The sequence below is a fragment of the Branchiostoma lanceolatum genome, chromosome 19 (assembly GCF_035083965.1).
Source record: "Branchiostoma lanceolatum isolate klBraLanc5 chromosome 19, klBraLanc5.hap2, whole genome shotgun sequence".
NCBI lineage: Eukaryota > Metazoa > Chordata > Leptocardii > Amphioxiformes > Branchiostomatidae > Branchiostoma > Branchiostoma lanceolatum.
This window is the reverse complement of record NC_089740.1, coordinates 1,079,889-1,106,804: the sequence shown is the minus strand read 5'-3', so window position 1 is coordinate 1,106,804 and position 26,916 is coordinate 1,079,889. Positions and strand designations below refer to the sequence as shown.

The 26,916-nt window shown below is 41.6% G+C and overlaps 1 protein-coding gene across 1 annotated transcript; it reads left to right on the top strand.

Moving 5' to 3' along the window:
* The first annotated feature begins 285 nt into the window (after positions 1 to 285).
* LOC136426045 (uncharacterized) lies at positions 286 to 26,138 on the top strand. The gene is made up of 12 exons (XM_066414979.1): positions 286 to 543; positions 1,359 to 1,764; positions 3,619 to 3,674; positions 3,952 to 4,050; positions 6,179 to 6,289; positions 6,473 to 6,574; positions 7,119 to 7,224; positions 17,577 to 17,713; positions 21,720 to 21,930; positions 24,528 to 24,656; positions 24,769 to 24,798; positions 24,986 to 26,138. Exons 2-12 carry the CDS (start codon positions 1,710 to 1,712, stop codon positions 25,201 to 25,203), a joined length of 1,254 nt encoding a protein of 417 aa, XP_066271076.1. The 5' UTR covers positions 286 to 543; positions 1,359 to 1,709; the 3' UTR covers positions 25,204 to 26,138.
* Positions 26,139 to 26,916: the final 778 nt, after the last annotated feature.

Genomic DNA, 26,916 nt, shown 5'->3' with positions numbered 1-26,916 from the left:
GGTGTCGACCAATCAGAAGCCTCCATTGCCCAACAATAAGTGGTCTGTTATCACGCCATAACACACCACTTATTGACGTCATGCCATAACAAAACCGTTGCATTTTGTAGATGGGGGTATCTTTTTGATGAATCTTTTTCTTAACCTTGTTTAAAATATCAAAAAATTCAATTCAAGTACAATTCAAACGGAAGGACTAAAAACAATATTTTTCACACCCCCGCCGTCAAAGTGGAACCGGCCCAGATCAGGCGATCGTTCGCAGAACGCGTTCGAACGTCCGCCACAGTTTTTCTTCGAGGAACTGTCAGACGCCGACTTAGAGTCAGTTTTCGGGTCATGGGAAGTTGGGGAAGACGCCCAGGAACATACTTCAGCAGTTGAGGGGCAAGGAAGCTGACGAGTGTGACCAACAAGAAGCAGCGGGAACACAGAGTCCCCTCCCCACTCATCACATTGTATTTCCCGAAGTGGCAAATCATGGCAGACAAAGAAATCGCCCATGAAACCTCCTACGTTTCTACCCAAGAGGACCCCAGACCGGTATGTTCACGTTTCTGAGGGGTTTTACCTGACGAAAATTAAAAATATTACTGGCAAAGTGATGTCGTCTTGTTCAAAACAGACGCCCCCTCCCCATGGCCCAAGTCACGAACACGTAACTTCCCGAAACCGATGTGTTCGCATCGAAAGAATTACGGTCAAAATCGCCCAAATTCTTACAGGTTTGTACCTACAATGATCTCGGCTCCATATGTGTACGCTTCTGTAAGATTTTTTTCCGGCTTGAGTAATAATTATCCGGGGAAACTACAACTTGCGGCAAAGGGGAGGTAAACATGTACGATTCTTACCACACCTAGGCGTCTAACAACCTGTCAATTTGTAACCGTGTGGGCTCGAAGACAAGTCACCGCTTGTTTACATTAGATTATATGAAGATCATATGTACAATGGATTGATTTCACATGTATAGTATTAAATAAAGAATCTATGTATTATACAGAAATTTTTCTCTCTTATATGGGTCAGTTTGGATAGGCTATGTGATAATAAGGTTAATGACCCGCCTGTTCCTCGGTGTATATGGTGTCATAACGCCTGGTCATGTGCTTGTTCGCTTCGCTCACTCGGTGGTTTTATTCGGTGGTTATAGCACATGACCAGGCGTTATGACACCATATACACCTCGGGGCGGGTCATTAACCCTTAATTGAAAGGGCCCGGGTTCAGGGATTAATGATCTGTTTTGCTATGACATTTTGTACATACATTCTCCTACGAAGATTCAAATCCGTGAAGAATATGAGAACAAACACAACGAATGTGCCATACATGTACACATGTTGTATTTGCAGTTTGGTCGTACTCTATTACCACCTGGCGATACAGGCTTGAAGTACAACACCGTGAAAGCTATGTGTGACGTCATGAAAGTCCCCGACAAGAATCAAAGGAGGAAGTAAATAAAGACGGCGGTTCGCCATACGGGATTCCCCGGGACAATTTCACTGCCGCGGTAGTCCGTAAAAAGTACTATAAGTCAGCTACAGCGGTGGAAATCCCCCAAGACTCCAAAGAAAAAGATGTGACACGCGCGACAAATTATCGAGTTGAACTACCAGTCGCTGTTGGGTAGTCAGACGAAACTGAACCAGTTGACAGCAGCATAATTTGTTGGTTGATAAGTCTGCATTTCGTACTACGACATGGCGAAGATCGTCTTTGTGGCAGTCTGTCTGTGCCTGGGCCAGCTCTCATTAGGTACGTGGAATTCCAAACGACAGTCATGTGTATACATGATACGTTATTACAAGTGATGCCCCGTAGGGAAAGTTACTCATGATCAGGTAAATGCCCACCCCCTCACCGATGTGTAAAGGCTAAGAATGGGTGCAGGCAGACATACCGGTGCGTGGACTGACATTTCCCCGTTTCACTCCACCCGTTCAGTAGTTTTTATGGTGCAAATAATATCTTCTTAGTTTTTTGTTGCTCTGTCATGGTTGTCTTAGAAGCTCTGTGCGTTCATTTGGTTTCTTTGCGTTGGTAACGTTACATGGCGTACGATATTTCCACAACCAGTGTTTTTATCGTCCTGCGGGAATGCCTTGGAAGTCCAAGGGAAACGAATGTATGAACTAAACTGTAGTTATCTGAGACACAATCTCATAAAGTGACACCCACCACTTTCATAGAGAAACTGGGAATTTTTTTTGCGGGTCCAAATCAGTGATAGGCAAACAGTGTCTGCTTTGTAGCCGGAACTCTTCCTTGAAGGGAGAAGAGGGGTATGGTTCAACGCACACTAGTCAAAACAAACAGGCTATTCTTCTACACGCCGTCACCCCTAACCTTTACTTGAAACAGGATCTCACTGCAGACTGATTGTTGTTGTTACCTGATGTTGTTATTCTAACCGCGGGGCTCGTTCCGTTTTATCAGCGATATCAGTGCCGTTAGTCACCAAGTATGAATCTTACACCTGGAGTTTCTTGCTATTTCTCTTTTCTTATTAGTTCACGACAATGTTCGTGTTCAGCGGAGTTTAATGCGGAGGTACAAATGAATACCACAAACAGGGTGTGTTAAAGTTACTCAATAAAGCTTGTCAGAACCTTCCAGATTAATTACTTCTGCTTGAGGAAGTTGATTTTAGTGAAAGAACAGTCGTTTTCAGCATTGATATGTGCTCATTCTCGATCAACGTCAAGAACATACATAGTTATTTGAGATCGCAACGACCTCATTACAGGGCACAATGGGCAGTAAATCAGCCTCTGGGGTCATACAAGATAACATGCACGAATTCGAAGAGTCGGTTGGAATCGCTGTATGCAACGTTATAGGGGCAACTACTAGGGGTGGGTACCGGTACCGTGTGCCGGTCCAAAACCGGTATTTCTTAATGGACCGGTCAAAAAAATACGGTCCGTAAAAAAAATCAGTGGACCGGCCTATGGACCGATTAGAAAATTCACAGTACCAGGCTACCAGCAGGCGGCCACATAACTGGTCTAAGAAAATACAAAACAGCAGATTTAACTTCGTTTTCGAAGACGTTAGCTGTGAATCATATCTAGAAACACTTAAAGGATTAGTAAACAGACGGCGAGGAGAGTATAGTTATAATTTTGAGACAAAGTGCAACCTAAGAAATTATATCGTTCCAGACATGACGTTTGGAGACTTTTACGTGTGTATCGCTCTCCAAAATATGATGTACTTCGACACTACTATAATCAGGTACAGGTACAGGTCCGGACCTGGACCTGACCCTCTGGACCTGGACCTGGACCGGACCTGAATTTTTTGTACCGGTACCCACCCCTAGCAACTACGTATCTACGAAGTAGTAGTCATAGTCGAATTTTGTTTCACACACCATTTTGTTTTTGGGGGGGGGGGGCTTAATTGAAGGCTGTACACCCTCAAGTCTAGAGACCGTCTCTTCCTAGGAATAAACGTGCCTCCAGGAGAAGGATTACATCCCTTCCGATACAAGTCCAACTGACTTTGCTTTCTTCAACCGCTTTAACGTTGGTCTGTGCTGAATTACTTCAGTACTCCTCATGATAATCAAGTATTAAAACATGTACAACCCTGTTCTTACTACAGCTATTACCGGTGCGGACATGAAAGACCCGCACATCTACGATGTAGTTGTGATGGAGGTGAGAGGAAAATCTTACGCGTACAGTGGTTATAGGGGTGGAATATCAAGCATAGGGGGTTTTGCTATTATCATTATATTTCTATACTTTATTAGGTGTGGGTTTTTTTTCTCTTGTGCCTTGTGTCTTGCTTTGTTATGTCTTAAATGTTTTTTGTTTCATTATTCTATTTTCTATTATCTATATCCTTCTTGCAAACTTTAATTGATTTATGGCAATTTTCTTGTACCTACGGCTTAACATTTTGCGCTGATATCACACAATTCCTTTCCCATAGAGTTCACCTCCAGGCTACATAATAAGCAACATTCCACAGGTGTTCCAGCGGTCACAGGTGCCTGCACCTGAAAGCCTCAATATCTCTCAAGGAAATAAGGTTTGAATTGATTTTGATTTCACCATTCATTGAATTAGAAATTAACGGGGCAATACGTCATATGCTTAAGAGATACTATATCATATGAACATTTATTTATTTTATTCATTTGTTCGGCTGCGTACAATGTACAGCAGCCAAGGCTGCCCGACTAGCTATTGCTATTACAAGGGGCCAGCCTTGCTGCGAAAGTACATGATAAAATACAGTTGCATTAGTTAAAAATGAAACATACACATATACAATCCTACAACTCTTACCGTCAATCAATATACATTAACATTCTATACCACTATAAAATCTAAAAGGGAGAAAATACAGATACGGATTGCACATTGGAGTAATAGCTACTTCATACTAGACGGGGAGATTTAAACGGAGAAGGGGTCCCCCAGTGACTTCCATGCCATAGTTTTGAAAGTAGAGAGTGAGGGGGCAGTCCGTGTGTCGGATGGAAGGGAGTTCCACAGTTGGGTGGCTCCGTAGAAAAAGGCCCTCTGGGTTCTCACACTTTTTGGTATTTGCAAAGAGAGATTGTTACCGTTTCTTAGGGAGTATCTAGAATCAATGGATGATGATCTGGTTGGTGGCAGAAGACCTTGTAAGTTAGGTGGACAACGTCCGTTGAACAGTTTGTAGAGAGTAGTCACTGTGTGAAGCTTGCGGCGAAAGACGAGCGACGGAAGAGAAAGCTGGGAGTAGACGGTGCGGTAAGAGGGGTACGGAATTCCATGGTGACCACTTATGATTCTGGCCGTGCGATACTGAACAGATTCCACCAGTTTTTCGTCCCGCTTTGTGAGGCCTGACCAAACAATGTCGGCGTATTCTAAGACCAGTCTAGTCATGATCTTGTACAGCCTGAGCAGTGTGTCCTTAGGCACCTTTTTGAAGGGTGCAGAGCATGCCAGCAGTCCATCTTGCCTTGTTAGTCGTAGTTTCGACGTGCAGGGTCCATGTGAGTTTGTTGGTAATAGTCACTCCCAGGTGCTTGTGACTATAGACGATCTGTAGCTTAGTACCGGCCAGGACGACTGGGGGGATCGTTTGTGGGAGGGAGCGGGTAGTAAGGGACTTTACATTTGTCCCCGTTGGCCTCGAGTTTCCATAGTAGTAACCAGTCAGATACGGTTGCCAGATCTCTGTTTAGAGAGTCTACTACAGTTTGGACGGAACGGTGAGCTGTTGAGAGTGAGGTGTCGTCTGCAAACATGTTCGCGTCGCATGCTGTGCAACTGGAAGCAAGATTGTTTATGTACAAGATGAATAAAGTAGGTCCTAGGACGGAGCCCTGGGGGACGCCAGCGAGGGGAGTTCTCCAGTCAGATGTTGCGCCGTTGATAACCACTCGCTGGCGCCTGTCTGCAAGGTAGTTGGCAAACCACTCGAGCAGCGGCCCACAAATCCCATACCCTTCGAGTTTGGCTAGAAGACCCTTGTGCCAAACTTTATCAAAGGCCTTACGTAGGTCCAGGAAAGCACAGCCAACCACCTCTCCCTTGTCCATGGCTTTGGTCCATTCATCAGCTAATCGGATCAGTTGGAGTGTTGTGTTGTCGTGCGACCGGAAGCATGAATGGGGGGATCCCGACAACGCTCTACGCTAAATTCGGAGGGCCGGCTACGTAATACGCTTAATTCAGAAAGCCTCCCTACGCTCTACACTAAATTCAAAAAAGCCTCCCTACGCTCTACGTTAAATTATGGAGTGGTCGGCAACGCTCTACGTAAAATTAAAACGGCCGATTACGCTCTACGTAAAAGGGGCATGCAGGCCCTCATGAAATATGAACATTTGAAAATGTCGTTTGAACATAAATGTAATTCTCTACCTGTGCGGTATTAGCATTAATAATTATGAAATCTTAAAATAGAATTTTGCCAAAGGATAGAGATTTCACAAATTCGATATATGAAATTCTGATAGAGAAGACTATCTATTAAAATGGATTATGCTAATTACAACCTTATTTCCATAATCAACAAGAAAGACTAGATAGAATAAGACATTTTCAAAGATATGTTACGAAGGCGTCAAGTCTTGTTATGTTGTTGCCGCCGTTGTTGTTGTTTTGTTGTTTATCGCTGTCAGTAGGATGTTCGTCTTACATGACGTATTTCCGTTTAGGATGACAGGTTTTCCTTGAAGAACGACACTGGCGATCTTCGTGTGAAGAGATACCTGAACTACGTGATCGACTCTAAATACGAACTGACACTGACAGATGAAAACAACCAGGTTAGGAACTTCTTTTTCAAAACATATTTCACTTCGAGCGATATTTGAGTAAAACCAGCAATCATTCCTGTAATAGAATACTTAAGGAAACGCTAACAGGTTTGGTAATGTGGAATATTTTTCTCGCAATTTTTTCGACATGTAGTTCTCTGGATCTACTCAGTCCTCCTGTTCTTTGTACAGGTGGTGTTGGTGGTGATCGTATCAGTCGAGGATGACCCCGCCTACCCTCCTGTCTTCAACCCTGCCTGCTACATGCCTCCCCGCAATACCAGTATTACTCACGTGCGTACATATGGGCAAACCCGTTTTATCACCACTACAAACCACTTTAACTCCTGATTTTACCCCACATTTACGTTTAGTGTGTACTATCAAATATTTCACATTCGCTGGGGTTCAAATTTTCACAAACATTTATATTATTTATTTATTGCATGCTCACTAAGTTTATCATTTCTTGATACCAGTTTGTATTCACTTCAGCTTATTTTGTTTATACTTATGCTTCCGTACATACTTTTAGTGGTGGTGCTAACAAAAGTTTATTGACGTGAGTGCGTCACTTCTATGTCTGTAATTACAACCTCTGATTACTCCATATCCTGAAATAAAACTTTTCATCCATCTCCTTTAAACAAATCTTGTTATAAATGTTTTATAGCCATATTCACTATCAAATTGTCAAATCAGGAAGCAATGCCTTTCGTACATAGACATGTACAAGATTCTGACGGCTCAGAAAATATTCTTGTTTCACCTTTCATCCATCTTGTCTTTTCAGTCCTTCCATGTTTACGTGTGATATGTTCATGTTCCTCCATGACAGGTCTGGCCGTTCACGGTGTCGGTGAAGACGTTGTTGTCCAAACCGTTAATGTTGGTTGGTGGTGATGACGCTAAAGATGCATCTGTTGTCATTGACAATGATCAATGTAGGTGTACCTTTGTCTCCGTTTTGATGTACATGATTGCCTTATCGTTGTTGTTGCTGTTGTTTTTATGTAGCTTTGACAAGTAGACGTTTGATATAAAGATATCGACATTTCAATTCAAGTTGTAATGCAACAAGACAGTCCAATTAATTTTGGACTTTCTATTGCACTTTGGACTAATGCTTGTAGCCTCTGACAGCTTATACTTACAGAGATGATATTTTGTGAACAACTTCCTTGCCACTTTATGGATCATAATGACCCCCAGGGGGGGTCGTCACGCGCCGTTGAAAATCGAAAAACCTTCAGATTTTTCCCGAAAATCTTCAGATTTTATGGAAAATCTTCAGATTGTTTGAGATAACCTTCAGATTGTTTGCAAGAATCTTCAGATTGTTTTGAGATTGGTTTCAAAGAACCTTCAGATTGTTTCAAAGAACCTTCAGATTGTTTCAAAGAACCTTCAGATTGTTTCAAAGAACCTTCAGATTTTTTAATGTGATCTTCAAATTTATGTTTCAACTTCCCTTAATATTGATTAGTATGATATGAAAATTGATAAGAATGGTTTTATTGTTGTGTGAGTTTTGTACTTTTGATGGGAAAATGGATCTAACCAATCCTGATTAGCTCCTTTCACTTGCAACTCATGGCTTTAAAGTCGAACAGTTCTTTGTGGGCTTAAACAGAGCGACCTGTCTTTAGATAGCGCGAACTTAGCGAACATTATGTAGTTGTTAAACGGAGTTGGTAGAGAAATCCATGTTCTCGGGAACAACGATTTTGATCGGAGCCTCATATCGAACCTGACTGCAATATTTATCCTTGTTCGCCCCTCAAGCCCTGGATAACAAACGTACGCTTACTATTGTTTTGGTGGTATAATGATGAATACTGCATTTGGATGCAGTTGTCATAATGCCGTGGGTTTGACACTAGATGAAAATAAAAATCCACTTGAATCAACTGTCAGTTCTACATGTGTATTGTTGACAACCCTACGAATGGTAATAACTCCTCATTATTATAATAAATTACCTATGTCAAGTCATGGAATTTTACCGCTTCCGAGACAGCATCGGCTTCCAATGTGATGTGCAATGTAGTTATACATATAAATTTCCATCACTGGTTGTGTTACAGGTACTAACTTGTAAATGACAGCAGAAAATTTGTGATTTCATAAAACAGTCGTGGGTTCAAAATTCAGCTGCTATGTGTTTTGCTACTTTGCGGTAGATATATTTGGCTTGTTCATTGTTATTGCAACCATTTGATCAACCTGGTTTATAGGTCTTCAAAGATGTGTTTTATCCATGACGTTTTAGTTTTTTTAAGCTTGCATGCAGTTGATATATCATTATGTGGCAAGAATGCAACTTCTGAAGATGCCTCAGGCCTGGAAATAGTGGGTGCATGTGCACCTGTGTGCACCCAATATTGGAGCTGTGCACCTAATTTTTGACTGTGGGTGCACCAGTGCACCTAGATATTTTTGTAGGCTATAAGGTAAGGGTACTATTGTACACTACATGTAGTATACGGAGAATACAGAAATGTAAGTATCTTGACTTACTTGCCTTTTAGACAGAATAGCTAAAATTACCCTTTGTTGTATTCTACTTGATGTATCTAGTTAGCTATAGAATTACAGGTTGTAGTTCTTAAGAGCGTTAAACTTGGAAATTTTGTTTTGCTGACATTCAACTTTATTTTATGTGGTGCACCCAAAATGTTTTCTGTGCACCTAATTTTTTTTTGTCGGGTGCACCAGTGCACCTATTTCCAAAAATGAATTTCGAGCCCTGTGCCTTCTTGTTAAACATTGTGCATGCAATACGAAGCAGTGTTACATCAAGTCATCTCCAAGCAGATAAAGAGAGTTCTCTCACCAGTGGAAAGACTTGCTGAACCAAGTTGTGTTAAACAAGCTGGACCCTACATGACTGTATATCTTCTTGGAGATTTATGTTTGCCAGGGTATCACATATAGGGCAAGCATACATGTGTAGATTCAAAATGATATAAAACATGTATGAGTGGAACTTGGCTGTCACCTCAGTATCCAACTACACAGAAAACAGATGCAGACAAATTACTACCACCTTCAACATTCATGACTGGCACAACCATACAGTAGGTTAGAATACACCTACATTGTAGGTGTAGCTCCTTAAGACACCATGCACAGGATCTGTGTGTTGTTTGCCAAAACTCTATTATGCTTTCCCTACTTTCAGCATTCTATGGCTCTCCATGTGTCAGCATAGATGGATTCATACTAATCATAGGCCTAGACAAGACCTAGAAAACATCTCTTCAAGTTGTCTTTGATTGAAAGTAAAATTTCTTACTCATTTGTTGGTTTCTCATGTTTTGCAGTGGCCATTATTCTGTGTTCAAAGGACAGTAGCTGTTGATATCATCTATTTAGAGAGGTGATGACTTGTTAATAGCTTTTTAATTGATTGGGAGGAGAAGTCATTTCCCACTACTCCGCCCACTCCATTACTACTGGACTTGCTAACTGTAGTAGCAGGCACAGCTTGAAATGATTATTTGCTGCTGACTACAAGATCTGTAAGAGAGATATGGAAACTTTAGAACAGATCATCAGTACGGATATCATCCTAAGGAAATCTTTGAATGTACAATAAACATTAGGGATATTACAAAGTAGCCCTATAGCACCCTATTACATACACTTGAGCTTCACTGTATAGCGGACTATACCCTGTAGTGTATAGCGGAGTACCTCGGTCGATTTCTACTATTTTCCCAACGATAGGACAGGGCCTGGTAGAGGCTGTAAATTTGCCCTGTCAAAATGCAAGGAAAACTGTCTAGATTTCACACTTTTCTGGGAAGGGTGCCCACAAACCCCTACTTTGCAACCTTTAGTGCTTGCTGTGATGCTATCACCGTACCAATTTGCCTTCTGCACCTAATCTCCTACTCTGTAAAAAGTTATGGTGACTACCTGAGTTGTGTTGTCTCAGGCATAGCCTCCTTTGCAAACTTTCTAGTTGCTACTGGCATTTATTTCTAGGAGAGCGCGGGCAGCAGATAGCATTTCTCCTTCAAAAGAATCTGGCCCCAGCGTGTTATAAATCACGAATCAGTGCTCCCCCCACTCCAAATTTAATGCCAGCACCACCCAGAAAGCCATCAAATCTCATACTCTCCAAGCAGGAGTCCAGCTCCGGCTGGTGTTTAATGTGTTTTGGAGAGTTTTGGGCGGGCTTTATATTTCATCCGTTTTCCTGATATCACCCAGTCAAAATAGAAAATGTGACAAAAACGCCAGGTAAACAAATCAAAAACCAGCCGGAGCCAAACCTACGCATGTATTCTTGGAGAGTAGCTATCTCAGATCCTAGTCTTGCCTGGTCTTCCCATCTGGGAGGAACCCCTGCTGAAATCATTATTGACACAAGACAGTAAAGAGAGAGTAGAGCTGCCATCCAAACAGACATCCAGCAAACTATTTGCAATGTTTTTATGCAATTGTGAGTTAATAGTGCCAATGATGATGATGAGTTAAGTGCCAATGACTTTAAAAAACTAGTTCTATAATGTATATGTACCAAGGAATATACTGCACATGAAAAGAATGGGCTCTTTCCTAGGGGTAGGAAGATATGATCAGCTTGGATGACTAATTAGTTACAGGACTTCCTCCCCTGGGCATTCCCAGGCCAAGAGTTTCCTTGTTACCACCAGCCACCAGCTTGTGGAATCAAGGATCCTTCAATGGTGGAATCTAGGAGCTGGGGCAGGGCCATTCAAGGAACTCTGCCTGGGCTTTTCAGGATCTTTCAGCCCTTTGCCTGGGCTTTTCAGGATCATGACAGATCTGTACCAACTTCATGTACAAAAAAATGAATTGAGATAAGCAGTGATCTCAAAAGGTAAATTTCACGGTATTGATGAGAAGGTTTGTTTTTTCAAGCATGATAAATTCAAACCGTCTTGAGGAAGGCAGCGCCTGTTGTGGACTGGTCTATTTTCTTCCGCTGTGCTCGTGCATTAGCTCCTTCCAATGTCGATCTAGTTGAGATTTGAACTGGTTTTGCTGGAGACTACACTCTCTGGTAGAGAGTGCCAAATGTTTAAGGTCAAACAGTATCAGTACTACGATGATACAAATCCACCAGACAATTTGGTGATCATCATGTGTTGGTGGCAAGAAGTTTTGAAATTAAGAAACGATCTACCCGTATGTGCTCTTGAACATTTAGCAAGAGATAGAAATGAAAACAAAGGGGCAGAAGGATGTGCATTCACACCCTGTTTATTTAGAGACTTTACTGAATGAAATATTCTTCTTACACAGCTTTCAAAGCTTTCGGTATAGCCTGGATGCCAGACCCCAAATCTCCAAAATATCTATCCCACGGTCTGGCATTCAGGTTGAGCCAGGCCTGGGCTGAGCTGAGTTTCAGCAGGGCCTCTTCATGGGCTGTTTATGATAAAAACCCACTTCATGCAAGAGGTACACAGATGGTCTCTTGAGACTAGACTCCCAAAGAGGAGATCTGATCATGATAATAAGCCCAAGCCCAACAACACCAGAGAGAAGAGACCACAGGCAGTGCCAGGGCAGACTGCTGACAACAGTACATCTGGGATCAATCAGCCACCAGTTTATAGACTTGAAAATATAGCCTCTACCAGGCCCGTCCTGTCGTTGGGAAAATAGTAGAAATCGACCAAGGTACTCCGCTATACAGGGTAGTCCGCTATACAGTGAAGCTCAATCGATACTTGAACTTCACTCAAGTTCACTGTATAGCGGACTACCCTGTATATCAGAGTACCTCGGCCGATTTCTACTATTTTCCCAACGATAGGACGGGGCCTGGTAGAGGCTATTGAAAATTGTCCAGTATCGAAGAATAACCAAATTTACCAGTCTGAGAAGTTGGGCAGAGAATTGGTTTTGCTAGCTTAAGTTGACACAACTGTTGAAATGGTATTATATTTATAATTATAATCCTTTGAAATGGTATTATATTTATATTTATAATCCTTTGAAATGGTATTATATTTATTTTCGACCAATTCTGAGTCATACCAAAGACTTTGTAAAGATGGTATATACTAAGTCTTGTGAAACAGTATGGAAGTTATACACACTTCACTGCCAGTGGACTAGCCCCCTGCTACAGTGATTGCGTCACAGTGTGGCCCAGGGCTATGAAACGGAGATGGGCACCGCCCTATACATCAATAATGGTGTGGGAGGATTTAAACAAAAAATTACATATCTACAATTCTTCTTTGGATCCACCGGTCTATAAAGTTTATATATAAGGTCTATATAATATAGTGTGCCCTGATGCTACAATCCTTTTTTGGCCAAGGACATACAGTCCTAATGGTTGGATAAGGCAAACATTTCTTAGCTTTAAAGTAAAAGAAGAAGAAAAATCCTTAGCCTCTACCGGGCTCCGTCCGATCGCTCGGAAAATAGTAGTAATCGGCCAAATAGAGTGAATAGTATGCCAGGGGTACAGTGAAGCTCAATAGGGGACTACCTTGTATAGCGGACTACCCCTGACACTCTATTTAATTATTTGGCCTATTTCAACTATTTTCCCAGCGATTGGATGGAGCCTGGTAGAGGCTAAGAAATCCTGGCGATGGTATTAGAATTGCATAGACCTGTGTCATCCCAGTTAGCTTACATGTACCTCAGTCTGCAAAACAGTCTGAGGAAAATTCATTACGCTTTATCATTAGCTATTTATTAATAGTGTAATGTGGCTTTGTTACGGCTCAAATATTTTTAGCCAAGCACGTTTTGGTTCCAGGGTCACCCCCACTCGTGTTGGGCTCTTTTACATGCAAAGTTTGATGCCCAAAAGCTCCTTTACTACAACAAGGGTGCAGGCTTTATGTACCCCTCCAATGCAGTCTCCTTCGGAATGCTGATATGATACACTGTACTAGCATACTACACCATCTACATGTACCATGTCTACTGTATGGCTCCCATAGTTGCTCCAAGGTCACAGGTTTAAAGTCATTGATTTGTTGGCCTCCTTGCTGGCTAACACTAAATCTCTACTAGTAGTATAAGGGTACAGGTGACGCTGTCATATATAAAGGACCATTAGAGAGACGCATATATGCGTGCCATGTGGAAAGCAATATGTCAGACCCTACATTTGCTTGAAGATCAGCTGACACCAACCAAGCTGGTTAGAGCAAATATGGACAGGACTGTACCCAAACTACCATCTGTGTACCCAGAAGTAAGCTGGGGGTAACACATCTTTGCTCATACAGTACAAAGGAAGCAGAAATTTTGTCTCTGCATAACGATGGGCTTTCCTGACCAACTTTGTCAGACAGGAAAGCCATCTGGGAAGGTGTTTCTCCTTTTCACTATAACCTCCTTGTGTGACCACAATGTATTGTTCCTAGCTTCCCCCTTTCATAAAGTTGGTATAGTCCTGGAGGCAAATGGTTTGTCTTTGAATTCTCCCCAGGGAGGCCTGCTCTCAGCTTTTACTGAAACCTGAGTGAGTCACTGAGTGTGAATGCCTGCATTTCATTCTCTGGGCTTGCTCTGGCATGGGAGGAGCTATAGCAGGCTGTGATCTGTTCTTAATGATGTGCTAATTGGTCATCATCTCTGCAACAGTTGAAAGGAATTATTTGCCAGGAAATTATAGAAAGTTAGGTTCTATTGTAGTTGTAGTGGTACCGAAATGAAATGATATGCAGAACTTTCTTGAAAGTTGGAACTGAGTGCAGAATGGTGTAAGTTATCTCAAGTTGGCCCTTCTATGACCACGAAAGAAATGAGACTAATCATGAGGTCACCTTTTTCCCACCACGTTTACAGACAAGAAGAAAACTACTCTCTTCTTAACAATGACAATGACAATAACATCACACACAGAATGAATGGGACCCAATATTAGTTAGAACGACATGTAAGTGTCAGTGGTTAAGACTAGAGTAGTCACATGTTATACTGTTCATCATTGTCTGTCTGTACTTTCCGTGTTACATGTACTTGCAATTAAGCCTTTGGCCATGAACTTTCTCTTTAGTCATCATCATAACAATATACCTATCAACACCATCATCTAGCCCAAACTCTAGGAACTAACAAGGACGACACTCGGGCTACCCATCATCTTCCTTGCATATCATAACCAACTAGCTTGAGTGTCATTTTGTTTCAGTTCCAGGCTCTACCCTTCACCAAGCAGTCTGAGATCACTGCCATTCAAGTGTCTGGAATAAATGTATCTGTCCAGATTCTGGCCTAGCATGCTGATTGGTCCTTTCAAAGCTCCACGGGAAGCCTTGTCCTTGTCACTCAGCTTAACGACTTTCTCCACATGGTATCTCTGTAGGGACCACATCTTACTAGGGACTAGCCTGAGTGCCAGCCTTTTTAGCTTCCGTACGCTACCCAAGCTCCGCTCCTCCTGTTTTTGGCCGGCAGCGGAGCTTGGGCAGCGCAGCGGAGCTAGGGTAGCGGACGGAAGCTAAAAAGGCTGGCACTCAGGCTAACTAGGGACCACACTTCTCAGAAATGGCCGAAAGAAATGACCAAAAACATGGAGTTGATTTAATGTCATACATAGACAATGAAATAGAGTTTTCTTCAGATCTTTGTAAAATCGTCATGATAACACTTTCTATATACCAAAATGCAGGTACTACAGCCTTGTCGGTAAATAAGGTCTTTCTGGGATGGGGTGATCCCTGCTGAGATAGCATATGGAGCTCTGACAGAAGGGACCAATCAGCGTGCTAGAAAAGAATATGAATGAACTGGACAACTCGAAATAGGATTTCTCTCAACATCTCTCAGCCAAAATGATGATGATGATCCCTGAGAAGATTGAACAGCAACAAATTTTTGGGTTCTCAGCACTCAGATTAAAGAACAAAATATTGAGGACCATGTTTAGGCCTTCAGAGCACTCAGTTTTATTCAAGCATTTCTGCCTGTCCTCTGCTTCTGATGATGTCTGTCTGCTATATTTTTGTCCCCTTTCAATGTCCACAAATCAAGTAACCGGTGTGGCCAAAACACTAAAAAAATGATTATGTTAGCTTTCCTTTTTGGACTGTGTTTGTTTTGTTCAATCAACCACGGCCCCTGGGGAGCCAGGCCTTCATGAATGTCATAGTCCTACAATCATAGGTTCTCCTCCCTTTCAATTAAAAAGCTATCAACAAATCATCTCTGTCAAGTTTTGCTGGACACAACATACAGTAATGGCAGTATCACATGCAGTGCCGTGCACTGACTAACATTTATGTGGCTCCAGATTTAGAACTAAGAAACTTTTAGAATGCCCGATCATTCATTTCATTATCAATGCTTACCCATACTTTATTTGAGTTTATGTTCCTCACTGTCACTGTGTTTAAAGCTGTTTTTCGCTACAACTAACTTTAAAATAGCTATGATACACCCTTGCTGAGAAGTATATATTATAATATTACAATATTGCACCGCACAATCTTTTATTTCTTTTTGAAGTTAAAAATTTTTTCTAGTCATCCTCTAAAACTGTAACAAACAGGGTAACAGAGCAACGTTAACGTTGTATTGTAACATTACACAGTCAAGTTCATTTTAATTCAGACTAGGGATTTTAAGGCTTCACGTTCAAATTTATACAGCCCTACCGTACTAGAAGTTTGAGTACATTGTATATTATCTTAGACAACTTCAACCACCCTAACATTGCCACTGACAGAAGTTACCATGACTGTATCTGTATCTGTATAGCCAGCTTCCCAGGCACGCGGAGCGGCAGCAGCTGGTTATATTAAACTTTTGAACATATGACTGCAATCGTTCTTTGAGGCTATGCAGTGAAGGTGTTCCTACAGCATCTGATGACAACGAGTTCCATTCTACTAATCGTTCTCAGGAAATACGAATTTTTGAACACATCAATCCTTGGTTGATAACTCTGGTACTAAAAGGCATGGCTATTTCTTGTCCTTCCACTCCTTCATGAACAGAGTAAAGGAGTGGAATGACGACAGCTAACTTCTGCCTCTTTTATCCTACCCTGGCTACTATCAAAAGCTACAACATCAAGTGTGTTACTTCTGTCAACCTCGCCACCTGCCACCATATAATGTCCACTGGCAGAAGTTAGCATGATGTCACCTAACTTCTGCCAACTTCTTCCACCTGCCAAAGATACCCCAAAAATAGTTACTCATTGACAAGTAAGTGGATAAAATTTTGAAACAGTCAGACGTTTCAGACAGTATCCACTATCTTTCATCAGTGTCTTTCCTCCAAATAGATATGTTAATGAAGTAAAGACAATTTCAGATTGTTCAATAGAATAGTAAGTTAAGACAAGGTTGTATGCTAATGAATCAATTAGCTCATGTTGTTTTAGGAGCTAATGTCCCTAACCAAAACTAGGTACTCATCTACACCTAAGTGAAGTGAGTGAAGTCGTGTTAAGTGCCTTTTCCAAGGACACAGCATTGGGGCAGATCAGTAGTTTTGACCTCGGGACCTGTCAGTTCTGGGCGTAACACCCCACACAGTGCCTAAACTTTATTGCCAGTGGGCAGTTCATTCCATCCTGGTGTTCATTCCACTCCTTCACGAAATGTGGAAGTCCCACAAACACTTGTAAAAGAAAATGACGAAAATAGCCCTGTAGCCTGTGATACGATTCTAAGTCATGTTCGCTGTAGTGTCCGCACTATTTAATTAAAGACAGGTCGCTCTGTTTAAGCCCACAAAGAACTGTTCGACTAAAAAGCCATGAGTTGCAAGTGAAAGGAGCTAATCAGGATTGGTTAGCTCCATTTTCCCATCAAAAGTACAAAACTCACACAACAATAAAACCATTCTTATCAATTTTCATATCATACTAATCAATATTAAGGGAAGTTGAAACATAAATTTGAAGATCACATTAAAAAATCTGAAGATTGTTCGAAACAATCTGAAGGTTCTTTGAAACGATCTGAAGGTTCTTTGAAACAATCTGAAGGTTCTTTGAAACCAATCTCAAAACAATCTGAAGATTCTTGCAAACAATCTGAAGGTTATCTCAAACAATCTGAAGATTTTCCATAAAATCTGAAGATTTTCGGGAAAAATCTGAAGGTTTTTCGATTTTCAACGACGCGTGACGACCCCCGCTGGGGGTCATTATGATCCATTAAGTGGCAAGGAAGTTGTTCACAAAATATCAACTCTGTAAATATAAGCTGTCAGAGGCTACAAGCATTAGTCCAAAGTGCAATAGAAAGTCCAAAATTAATCTGGAGGGTGTTCGACAGCATTTCTTGTCAACTTCATAGTCGATTATCATTTTGACTGCTTATTTCAGGCGATGTCAAAGCGTTTGTGTCAGTAAAGAACGGCAAAGTTGATGATATCGACAGAGACTTTAAACCAAGTTTTAGCCTGCGCTGCACAAACATACAGAGCCCACCAAGAGGCATGCCTGACATCCAAACCTACTGGGTAAGACTCTTTGTTATATGGTTTCTTTGTTTCAAAGATACGTGTGTATCGTGTTTCAGGCTGGTAAACTGTAGGCCTTAGATTGTAATTTTTCATAACATTGTTTTGTCATATATGCATCGGTGTTCGGGTCAAAATCAATATTGTTTTCACTCACTTTCCATATCAATGAAGAATGCTGGCGCTGACCGCTATATTGGTGTCCTGGGTTTGCATTCAAAGGGACCGTAGCTCAAGTGTTCTCTGACTGGGCCACGTTTGCTTTCATGATTAAGCACAGTGGGGTGAATGGGACTCATTTCGGACAGAAGAAAATAATGATGCACAATGATAGTACGAAGTTATCATTGATTATGATCTTGCTTCTCTGAAGTGGAGATGTCGAGATGAATCCAGGGCCTAGACCACCAAAGTTCCCTTACGGGAGCTGTAACAAAGCTGTACAATATACCCATGCTGCAATTTGTTGTGACGGCTGCAATAAATGGTATAATAAAGACTGCATCGAACTATGTTCTCAGGTGTACACTGCATTAGAAACCCACCAATCATACTCGTGGATATGCTGTGACTGTGGTATACCGAACTTTGCATCAGCTATGTTTGACATTACTGATGATACTTTTCATTCAGTAAACTCATTTGATACACTGAACTCTAGCGCAAGCTTGACAAATGACTCCCCGGTGGCTACATCCACTCCACTTAGATCCAATCAGGGTAACCCTAATATGAGGGGTCGTGGTTTCAGAAAGACCAATGGTAAACTACTACTGGTAAACTGCCAGAGTGTTCGAGACAAAAAAGCCGAACTGGCGACTGTAATTGACACATACAAACCAGACATAATAGCAGGCACATAGTCATGGCTTAATCAAGGCATAGCAAGCAGTGAGACATTACCCGACAACTACATAGCACACCGTAAAGACAGACAAACTGGCCCTGGAGGTGGTTTATTTCAGGTTAACAGGGATGATTTGATTGTCACCCACAGACAAGATCTAGACATAGACTGTGAGATCATTTGGACACAAACTCAACTAGCAGGAAAGAAACCGCTAATGACCGGTACATACTATAGACCTCCATCGGACCAGGGCAATAGCCTGGATGAGCTTGACAAGTCCATAAGTAAAGTGGGACCTAAAATTAACTCTGACAATGTGATCATCCTTGGAGACTTTAACGCACCTTGTATAAATTGGGATGCTAGCACTACAGATAACACTCAGAGCAGTTTAGGACAGGCACAGAAGCTACTGCACTTAGTGGATAACCATGGCTTATTCCAAACAGTTCAAGAGCCCACTAGGAATGGTAATCTCTTGGACCTAGTCTTAGTCAATAACCCAAACATAATTGAAAAGACCACAGTAGTTCCTGGAATAAGTGACCGCGACATGGTATTGGTGGATGTTAACCTGGCACCCAAACAAAACAGGAAACCCAAGAGAAAAGTATATATTCGAACTAAAGCTGATGAACCGGCCATCAAGAGTGACCTTAGTGACTATGCAACAAACTTTAACAAACGAACTGAGGATATGTCCGTGACACAGAAATGGGACGATTTCAAAGACAAAATGAAGCACACTATGAACGTGCACATCCCTAGTAAAACAACATCAAGCAGATACAACCTGCCTTGGTTCAACAGAAACCTAAGAAGGCATTGTCGTAAGAAACAACGTCTTTACAACAAAGCTAAGAGAACAGGACAAGAAGACGACTGGAACAAATACAAAAGAGTTAAAAAGGGGGTACAGAAAAGCATAAGAGCAGCACATTCAAAATATGTGGCAGACATACTGGGGGAAGCCATAATTGACAAACCCAAAACATTCTGGTCGTATATAAAAGGCCTAAGGAGAGACTTGTTGGCGTAGCCCCTCTAAAGATGGGGAATTCCATCATCAGTGATAGTGAGAAAAAAGCAGAGGCACTCAGTTCACAGTTTAAAAGTGTGTTTACAGAGGAAGACACAATGAACATCCCAACTCTCGGACAGCCTTGTATCCCTCCCATGGAACACATAGAGATTTCCCCTAATGGTGTCGAAAAAATTCTTAATCCATCTAAAGCATCTGGTCCAGACCAAATACCAACTTGGTTCCTCAAAATGACAGCCACAGAAATAGCACCTGTGCTAACCAATATTTTCCAACACTCGCTAGACACAGGAGATATTCTCAAAGACTGGAGGGAAGCAAATATATGTGCCATTTTTAGAAAGGGAGCGATGCCCAGCAACTACAGACCTGTTTCATTGACCTGTATATCCTGCAAGCTACTTGAACACATTATTCACAGCCATGTCATGAAGCACTTAGAAAGTTACAACATTTTGACGGACTATCAACATGGATTCAGAGCAAAGCGATCCACAGAAACACAGCATATATCAACAGTTCACGACATAGCGGGTGCACTGAACAGTAAAAAACAGGTTGATCTAGCAATACTTGATTTTACTAAAGCTTTCGATAAAGTCCCATATAGTAGACTCATCTCAAAAATGGAGTACTATGGAATTCAAGGCACTACACTGAGTTGGTTAAAGGCTTTCTTGACCGATAGGGAACAGACGGTTGTGGTAGAAGGGACGACCTCAGCTCCAGTTAGAATTGCGTCAGGCGTCCCTCAAGGAACTATTTTGGGACCATTACTCTTCCTCTTGTACATAAATGACTTGCCAGACCAGCTCGATTCAAATGTGTGGCTATTTGCCGACGACTGCCTGTTATATATAGAGTTATCTACACAGAATGATTCACAACTCCTCCAAGCAGATCTGAACGCCCTCGAGGAATGGCAAAGCAAATGGCTTATGCAGTTTAATCCGGAAAAATGTTACATCATGCACATAACAAACAAACGGACCCCAGTTGTAACCACGTACCAGTTCTGTGGACAGGCTCTAGCAACAACAAAAAGCCACCCATACCTAGGCGTTACATTAACAACTGGACTGAAGTGGGGTACCCATATTAACAAAGTAACAACTAAGGCTAAGCAGACGTTGGGAGGGATCAAACGTAATTTCTGGGCATGCCCAGCAAAGGTAAAATCACTTGCATACACGTCTCTAGTAAGACCAAACCTTGAATATGCTGCAACCGTTTGGGATCCATACACAAAGAAAGACAAGGATAAACTGGAGAGGGTGCAGAACCAAGCTGCCAGGTTCTGCACGAACAACTATGACAGGGGTGCTAGTGTCACTAAAATGAAAACAGATCTACAGTGGAAGTCACTTGAAGACAGAAGAAAAATATGCAGGCTTTGCATGATGTACAAAATGACTAATAAACTTGTGGATGTACCGACTGATAATCATCTTATACCAGCCCAGAAAAGGACAAGAAATAGTCATGCCTTTAAGTACCAGAGTTATAAACCAAGGATTGATGTGTTCAAAAATTCGTATTTCCCAAGAACCATAGTAGAATGGAACTCGTTGTCATCATATGCTGTAGGAACACCTTCACTAAATAGTAGTTTCAAAGAACGATTGCAGTCAGATGTGCAAAAGTTAGGTGTGACAGGCCGTACAGTGTAATATAACCAGCTGCTGCCGCGCCGCGTGCCTGCGAAGCTGGTGTGTTACGCCGAAGGGCGGTTATACCGGCTATACAGATACAGATACAGAACGTTTTCATAGTTTTATCGACAAGCCTTAGATATTGTTCTGTTTTGTTGTTTCCCACGCTGCAACTACTTTTTTCTATATCTTCACATTCCATGCGTTTTTTAATGAAAACGCGTGAACTACGATTCACTGAGATGGAAATATCAATACCTGTGCCCACCCCCATGTTGGTGCCCCTATGAAGTCACGTGAAAACGCGCAAAACGGGGGGAGCGGTGTTAACAGCGGCCTTAAACTAGGCTATTTCTGACGGTAATTAAAGAATATTTATTTCATCGCTTCTGCCAAAGAAGAGAAGTCCATATCGCAATCCAGTTGATTCTTTCCCTCTTTTCTTATATATTTTTACCCAAGAACGCCTCCTATCACCGCCCTGATGACAGAGGAATCAACCCGGACTGGTTTGTGGACTCCCCCGACGACCCCCACAAGAGACACGTGCTCGTCACCCTAGATATGAAGAACTTCTACGGACTCGACCCTTCCATCTACAACTGTCGTCTGAGCTTCGACCTGGGCTTCCTTGGCGCGACGGTGTCTGGGAACGTCACCATCGATCCGATCGGTAAGTCTCTTGCAGCGACCACCAAACGAGCCATTTCACTTCACAGAGTATGCATCATGGGTAACTTACGGAGAACGCATGCGTCACATAGAAGCAATGTATCCTGGGTAAAACATCTGCCCTATTATTGGTGAGGATTCTGGCCTATAAAGAGGCCTATTTAGAAAATAGACACTGACTTGAAGTCAAAAATACCTTCGCCAATTAACAAAATAGAGCAGCAGACAAACAAGAGTTCGGAGACCTCATATCTCCATGAACTATTCTGCTTATGCAAATGACTTAAACATTTACATAATATATGCTTGGTCAAGCACACCTTTATCTAACTTACACATGTTACAACATTGATAGTCCTATCATTTTCCACTTAGATGAATTATGGCGATGTTGCATTAATCATGCAAATTATGCAAATAATGAATTCATTTGCATAATTGGTATCTGTTGATATAACCTACATATGTTACATGTATTTGAGTCGTATAATGGAAAACACTGCAAATATAGATTTTCCTCATTAGTTATGCAAATTAAGTCCCAATCACCATAATCTACAATTCATTGTGTACATCTCTGTATAAGCTATCTGCATACTAAATATCATGGAAATCCGTCGTTCCTTTGTTCAGTTATGTTCCTCAGAAAAGTTTCGCAATATCGCCCCTGCAGTTCCAGGGCAAGCTGGTAGGGGGCCCAAATCTGCACCAGGGTGTTCAACATCATCTTTATTGCACAAAAAACATTTAAAATCAACAACGTACAAGATGAATGATTTATAAAACCTAGGCCCACCCCTTAGTCAGATCAGTAAAATCTGGAGGGCGCAAGGTAAAAGTTACGTGCATCCGACTTCTGATACGTACATACATACTGTATTGCACAAGATATTGGCTGTATTGCACTTTTGTTGATACATAATAATACTATTGTTCTAAATTGTAAATAGATCTTATCGGCTGGAAAACAGCCCAGACGGTGATTCCCACACAGGGGTGTTCCTTGCGCAGTAAATTGCGTAGGATGTGCAAAGCGCACAGCGCCCTAGTCTGTGCTTCAGCTGTCTGACTTCTCTGTCTTTCCTGCCTACAGGGCATAGTGATTTTAACTTCCTAACATTGTCACTGTTAACCCATCCCCTACTACCCACCTCTATGGTAACCACCGTAGCACTATAGCGACTATGTGAGTTTATCTCTTCCTTAAGATGTTCATATTTGGACATTTTTCTATCTACAGCAGCTTGGGCATTTTGTTCAAATGGGACAGTCAGTTCAATCAGAGTCAACTTCTGTTCAGCTGTGTTTTGTGTGGTAATGTCCGGTACGAGGGAGGTAGGCAGAATGTCCGGGGGTACTGTTGTGTGTGTACTGCCCTCTAGGACGTCAGGGCTCAGGTCACATCTTATTGTAACCGGTGTCTCCGTCGTGGAGTGCCAACGCTGTGAAGTAGTTACCAGTTCCTTTAGCACACGATTGTGGTGCCAAGTGTATCTGACCGTCAGTGCCACTGGGCATGAATTCAGGACATGACGAAGAGACTGGTGCCCTTGACACAGTGGGCATTTTGTTGAGAGAATCTTTCCCCAGCGGAACAAGTTGTCTCGTGTTGGGAGCCAGTTCGTCATCCCGTTCACCGCGAACTCAAAGACACCTCGCGGGGCATTGTACAGGGAACTTCTCCATCCTACGTCAGAACTTTCGGCTTCCAGTAGTTCTATCCATCTTCCTTTTACCTTAAGTGTGCTGCGGTGTTCCTCAAGTTTACTGTCATTGCAATTTTGCAGCCGGGCTGTGGTTGATTGGCATAGCTTCTTCTTCGTTTGCTGGGAGCTTACTTGTTTGTCTTGGGAATTGTCGTTGGACAATGTTGTTAGGCTTTGTTCAACGATTGAGTGGCATTCCAACGTTCCAACTGACTTCCGTGTGAGAGCCGATCCCCTTTCTACTTTCGCCTCAAGTGCATTCTTGACGCTGTTATCACCTGTCGTCAGAACCTTTGCAATTACATTGGCGTGCTGTTGCATATACAGTTGTTCGACTGATGTGAGTCCTAGCCCTTGACTATGGTATACCCGGGTCAGATGACTTCTTCATGTTTGTCCATTTTTAAGGTACTGGGTAACACAGTGACTTAGTTCCTGTAGATGGGTTTTAGTGACATCATGAACAGTGAAGAGAAACCTAATGGCACCCCGGACGTACACTCTCGCACTTGTACTCACCGCGGATAGGGGAGGCGTCCACGTTCATTGTGATTCCACGTTGTGACTTTGACCCGACAATGGACTCTTTCAGAATGTCAGAAACAGGACCTGACGAACCGCTTTATTACACCACAAGTTATCTGCCACCCAAAAATCAAGACCACAGCACGTCCAGGTCAAAAGATACAAAAACGGCAGTACCAAGGTCACATACCAGGGGGCCATGCATTTTGGCATCCACCCACATACCAAGTATCACCGTAATCCATCAAGAGGTTCTTGAGTTATGCTGACTACAGTAGTGCGGAAACACAAACAGACAGACACACAGACACACCCAAAACTATATCTCCATTTTCATGGAGATAATAACGATGTTATGTTGCCGCAGGTTGCCCAGATGGCTTCCATGGCGGACACTGCAACGAGACGTGCGTTTGTCAAAACGGCGGCAGCTGCCACCCTTTCAACGGAGCGTGCAAGTGCCCGGATAGGTGGATTGGTCGAGCTTGTGACATCGGTAGGTTTTTTTATATGGTGATTGACTTTTCTTCACCTCATAAGAGTTCAATCAGAGTGACTTTCTGAATTTTGGAAAAACGTGTCTCATTAACGTCTCTGCTTCTTTTCAGTGTCGACGCCCTATCGTCATTTTCTTCATGGTAAGTGTAAAATTTCATCATGAAATCTTAGGTTGATGTTGTTGTTTTTCCTAATTTACCTTTTACGTGTATCGATTATTTATTGGGCTGTAGACAGTTTCATTGAATGTTATTTGACATGTTGAAAACGTCCAGTGTAACTTGAGGTAATGTCCATTATTCTGACACGAGTTGCTTGCTGCCATAGGGAAGCAAGGGGTCTACATTATCATCGGATCTGTCATTGGAGTGATCGCCTTGGGAGCTGTACTGGGGAGTTCTGTGGTTTACGTAATCAAAAGACGCGAACGCGCAAACAAGTACGTCAGCGATACTCTGGTAGATTCGGAAAGCTTCCGTGATAACCCCTTAGAGTATACCGAGGATGAATATGTCCCGGATGTGATTATAAATAACGCCGGGTAGAAATGTTGTGCACCTGGAGTGCTTTTATTTGGGTTTTATCGACCATTTTACTGTAAAAGCTCTGTTCTATTCTAAGTCCTCTTCTATTCTATGAAACGCATTCCTGTAATAGAACATTTTGCTTGATGAAGTGCAAATTTGATTGAAAAATGTTTGTAACACAACGTGTAGGAGGCTAAAAGAAAGACAACCGGACTGCAAAATATGGACTAGCTGTTTTGTTTTACAACGTTTCGCTTATCTGAATGTTTCAGTACTTGTGCGCATGGCAGCTGACATGACTTAATTCATATATGTAAATGTAGTTGATGCATTGCACTTTTTGTTATTTGTAAATGCTAACAAAATATCAAAATATCATTGAGCCACATGATCTATATGATACATTGTTTGTACGGTTAGTGGTGAGTAACTTATACACGATCCTGTGATCTGTTTTCTTGACTGCGGTGGCCTCTTTAATTTTGTTCGTGTATGTACATTTGGCGTTCTATATGTGTTGTTATTATTCCTGTATGTTGTTCTTATTGAAAGCTTCATGTTTACGTGTTGTTTAGTGATCTATGGTGTACTTATACATAATTCTTATGTTTGTGATTTGGAGACTTTCTTTGTGGTAGTCCTAAGTTGAAAAAAAAATAAAGAAAATTTAAAAAAACTAGAAAGGCAACATTTGCGGGAGCAAATGCAACATGTTTCGCCCATTTCCCTCCCCATGCAAAACGCGACTGTGGCATAGAGGCTAACGTTTGTTGTATGCCTGCAATGTTGGTATTTGAATGAATAATTGAAATTCAATGTACTTGGTATTTATCCTAGTTGGTTTCGTATTAAAAGAGTAAATTATGTTTACTTCAAGTAAATGTAGGGCCGATAATGCAATATGGCGCTGGCATGACACTGTTAATATATGCAACTAGAGTTCCACGACCTCATACCTTCGCCAAATGATTTTGACCTTTATGACTGACATGTTAGGAGTGTCTCTCATCAATTATATATCATACTAGTCGATCGTCTTCACCCAAATAACAAACGTTGTCCAAAGTATGAGCTTAACAAAGAAGGTTATGTTAACATCATCAATTATGCAAATGAGGTCCTTATCAACATAATTTGATTCAACTATGTTTACCTTCACATAACTTCCAAATGCCACAACTATGAAATTGCCATCATTTACCTGTATAGAATTAACGAAGTTACTCATTAATTATGCGAATAAGGCCTACATTTGCATATTTTCTATCTATCAACATCCCTCTCTTCCTCAGTTACAAATGTCACATATTTGAATAGTCATATCATGGAACACAGCAGGTTTTTTAAATTGTCAATTTGCAAATTAATTATGCAAATAATCACCGTTCAATCATACAAAGTATCACGTCAGCTATCTACATACCAAAATTCAAGCCCATCTTGAGTTAAAGTATTTTCTCATTAATTATGAAAATGAGGTCCTCATTTGCATAGTTGATATCTATTAGTATTTCTCTCTTCCTCAGATACATATGTCACACGTTTGAGAGTCCTACCAATGAATTTGGCGGCTGTATAAACTTTCCTCATTAAGTATGCAAATTAGATAATGATTTGCATATTAAGTATCTAATCATGTACATCATCACTCAAGCTATCTACTTACCAAACTTCATGACCATCCATCAAGCCCTTCTTGAGTTATTCCCTTTCAAAGTCTGAACCAAAACC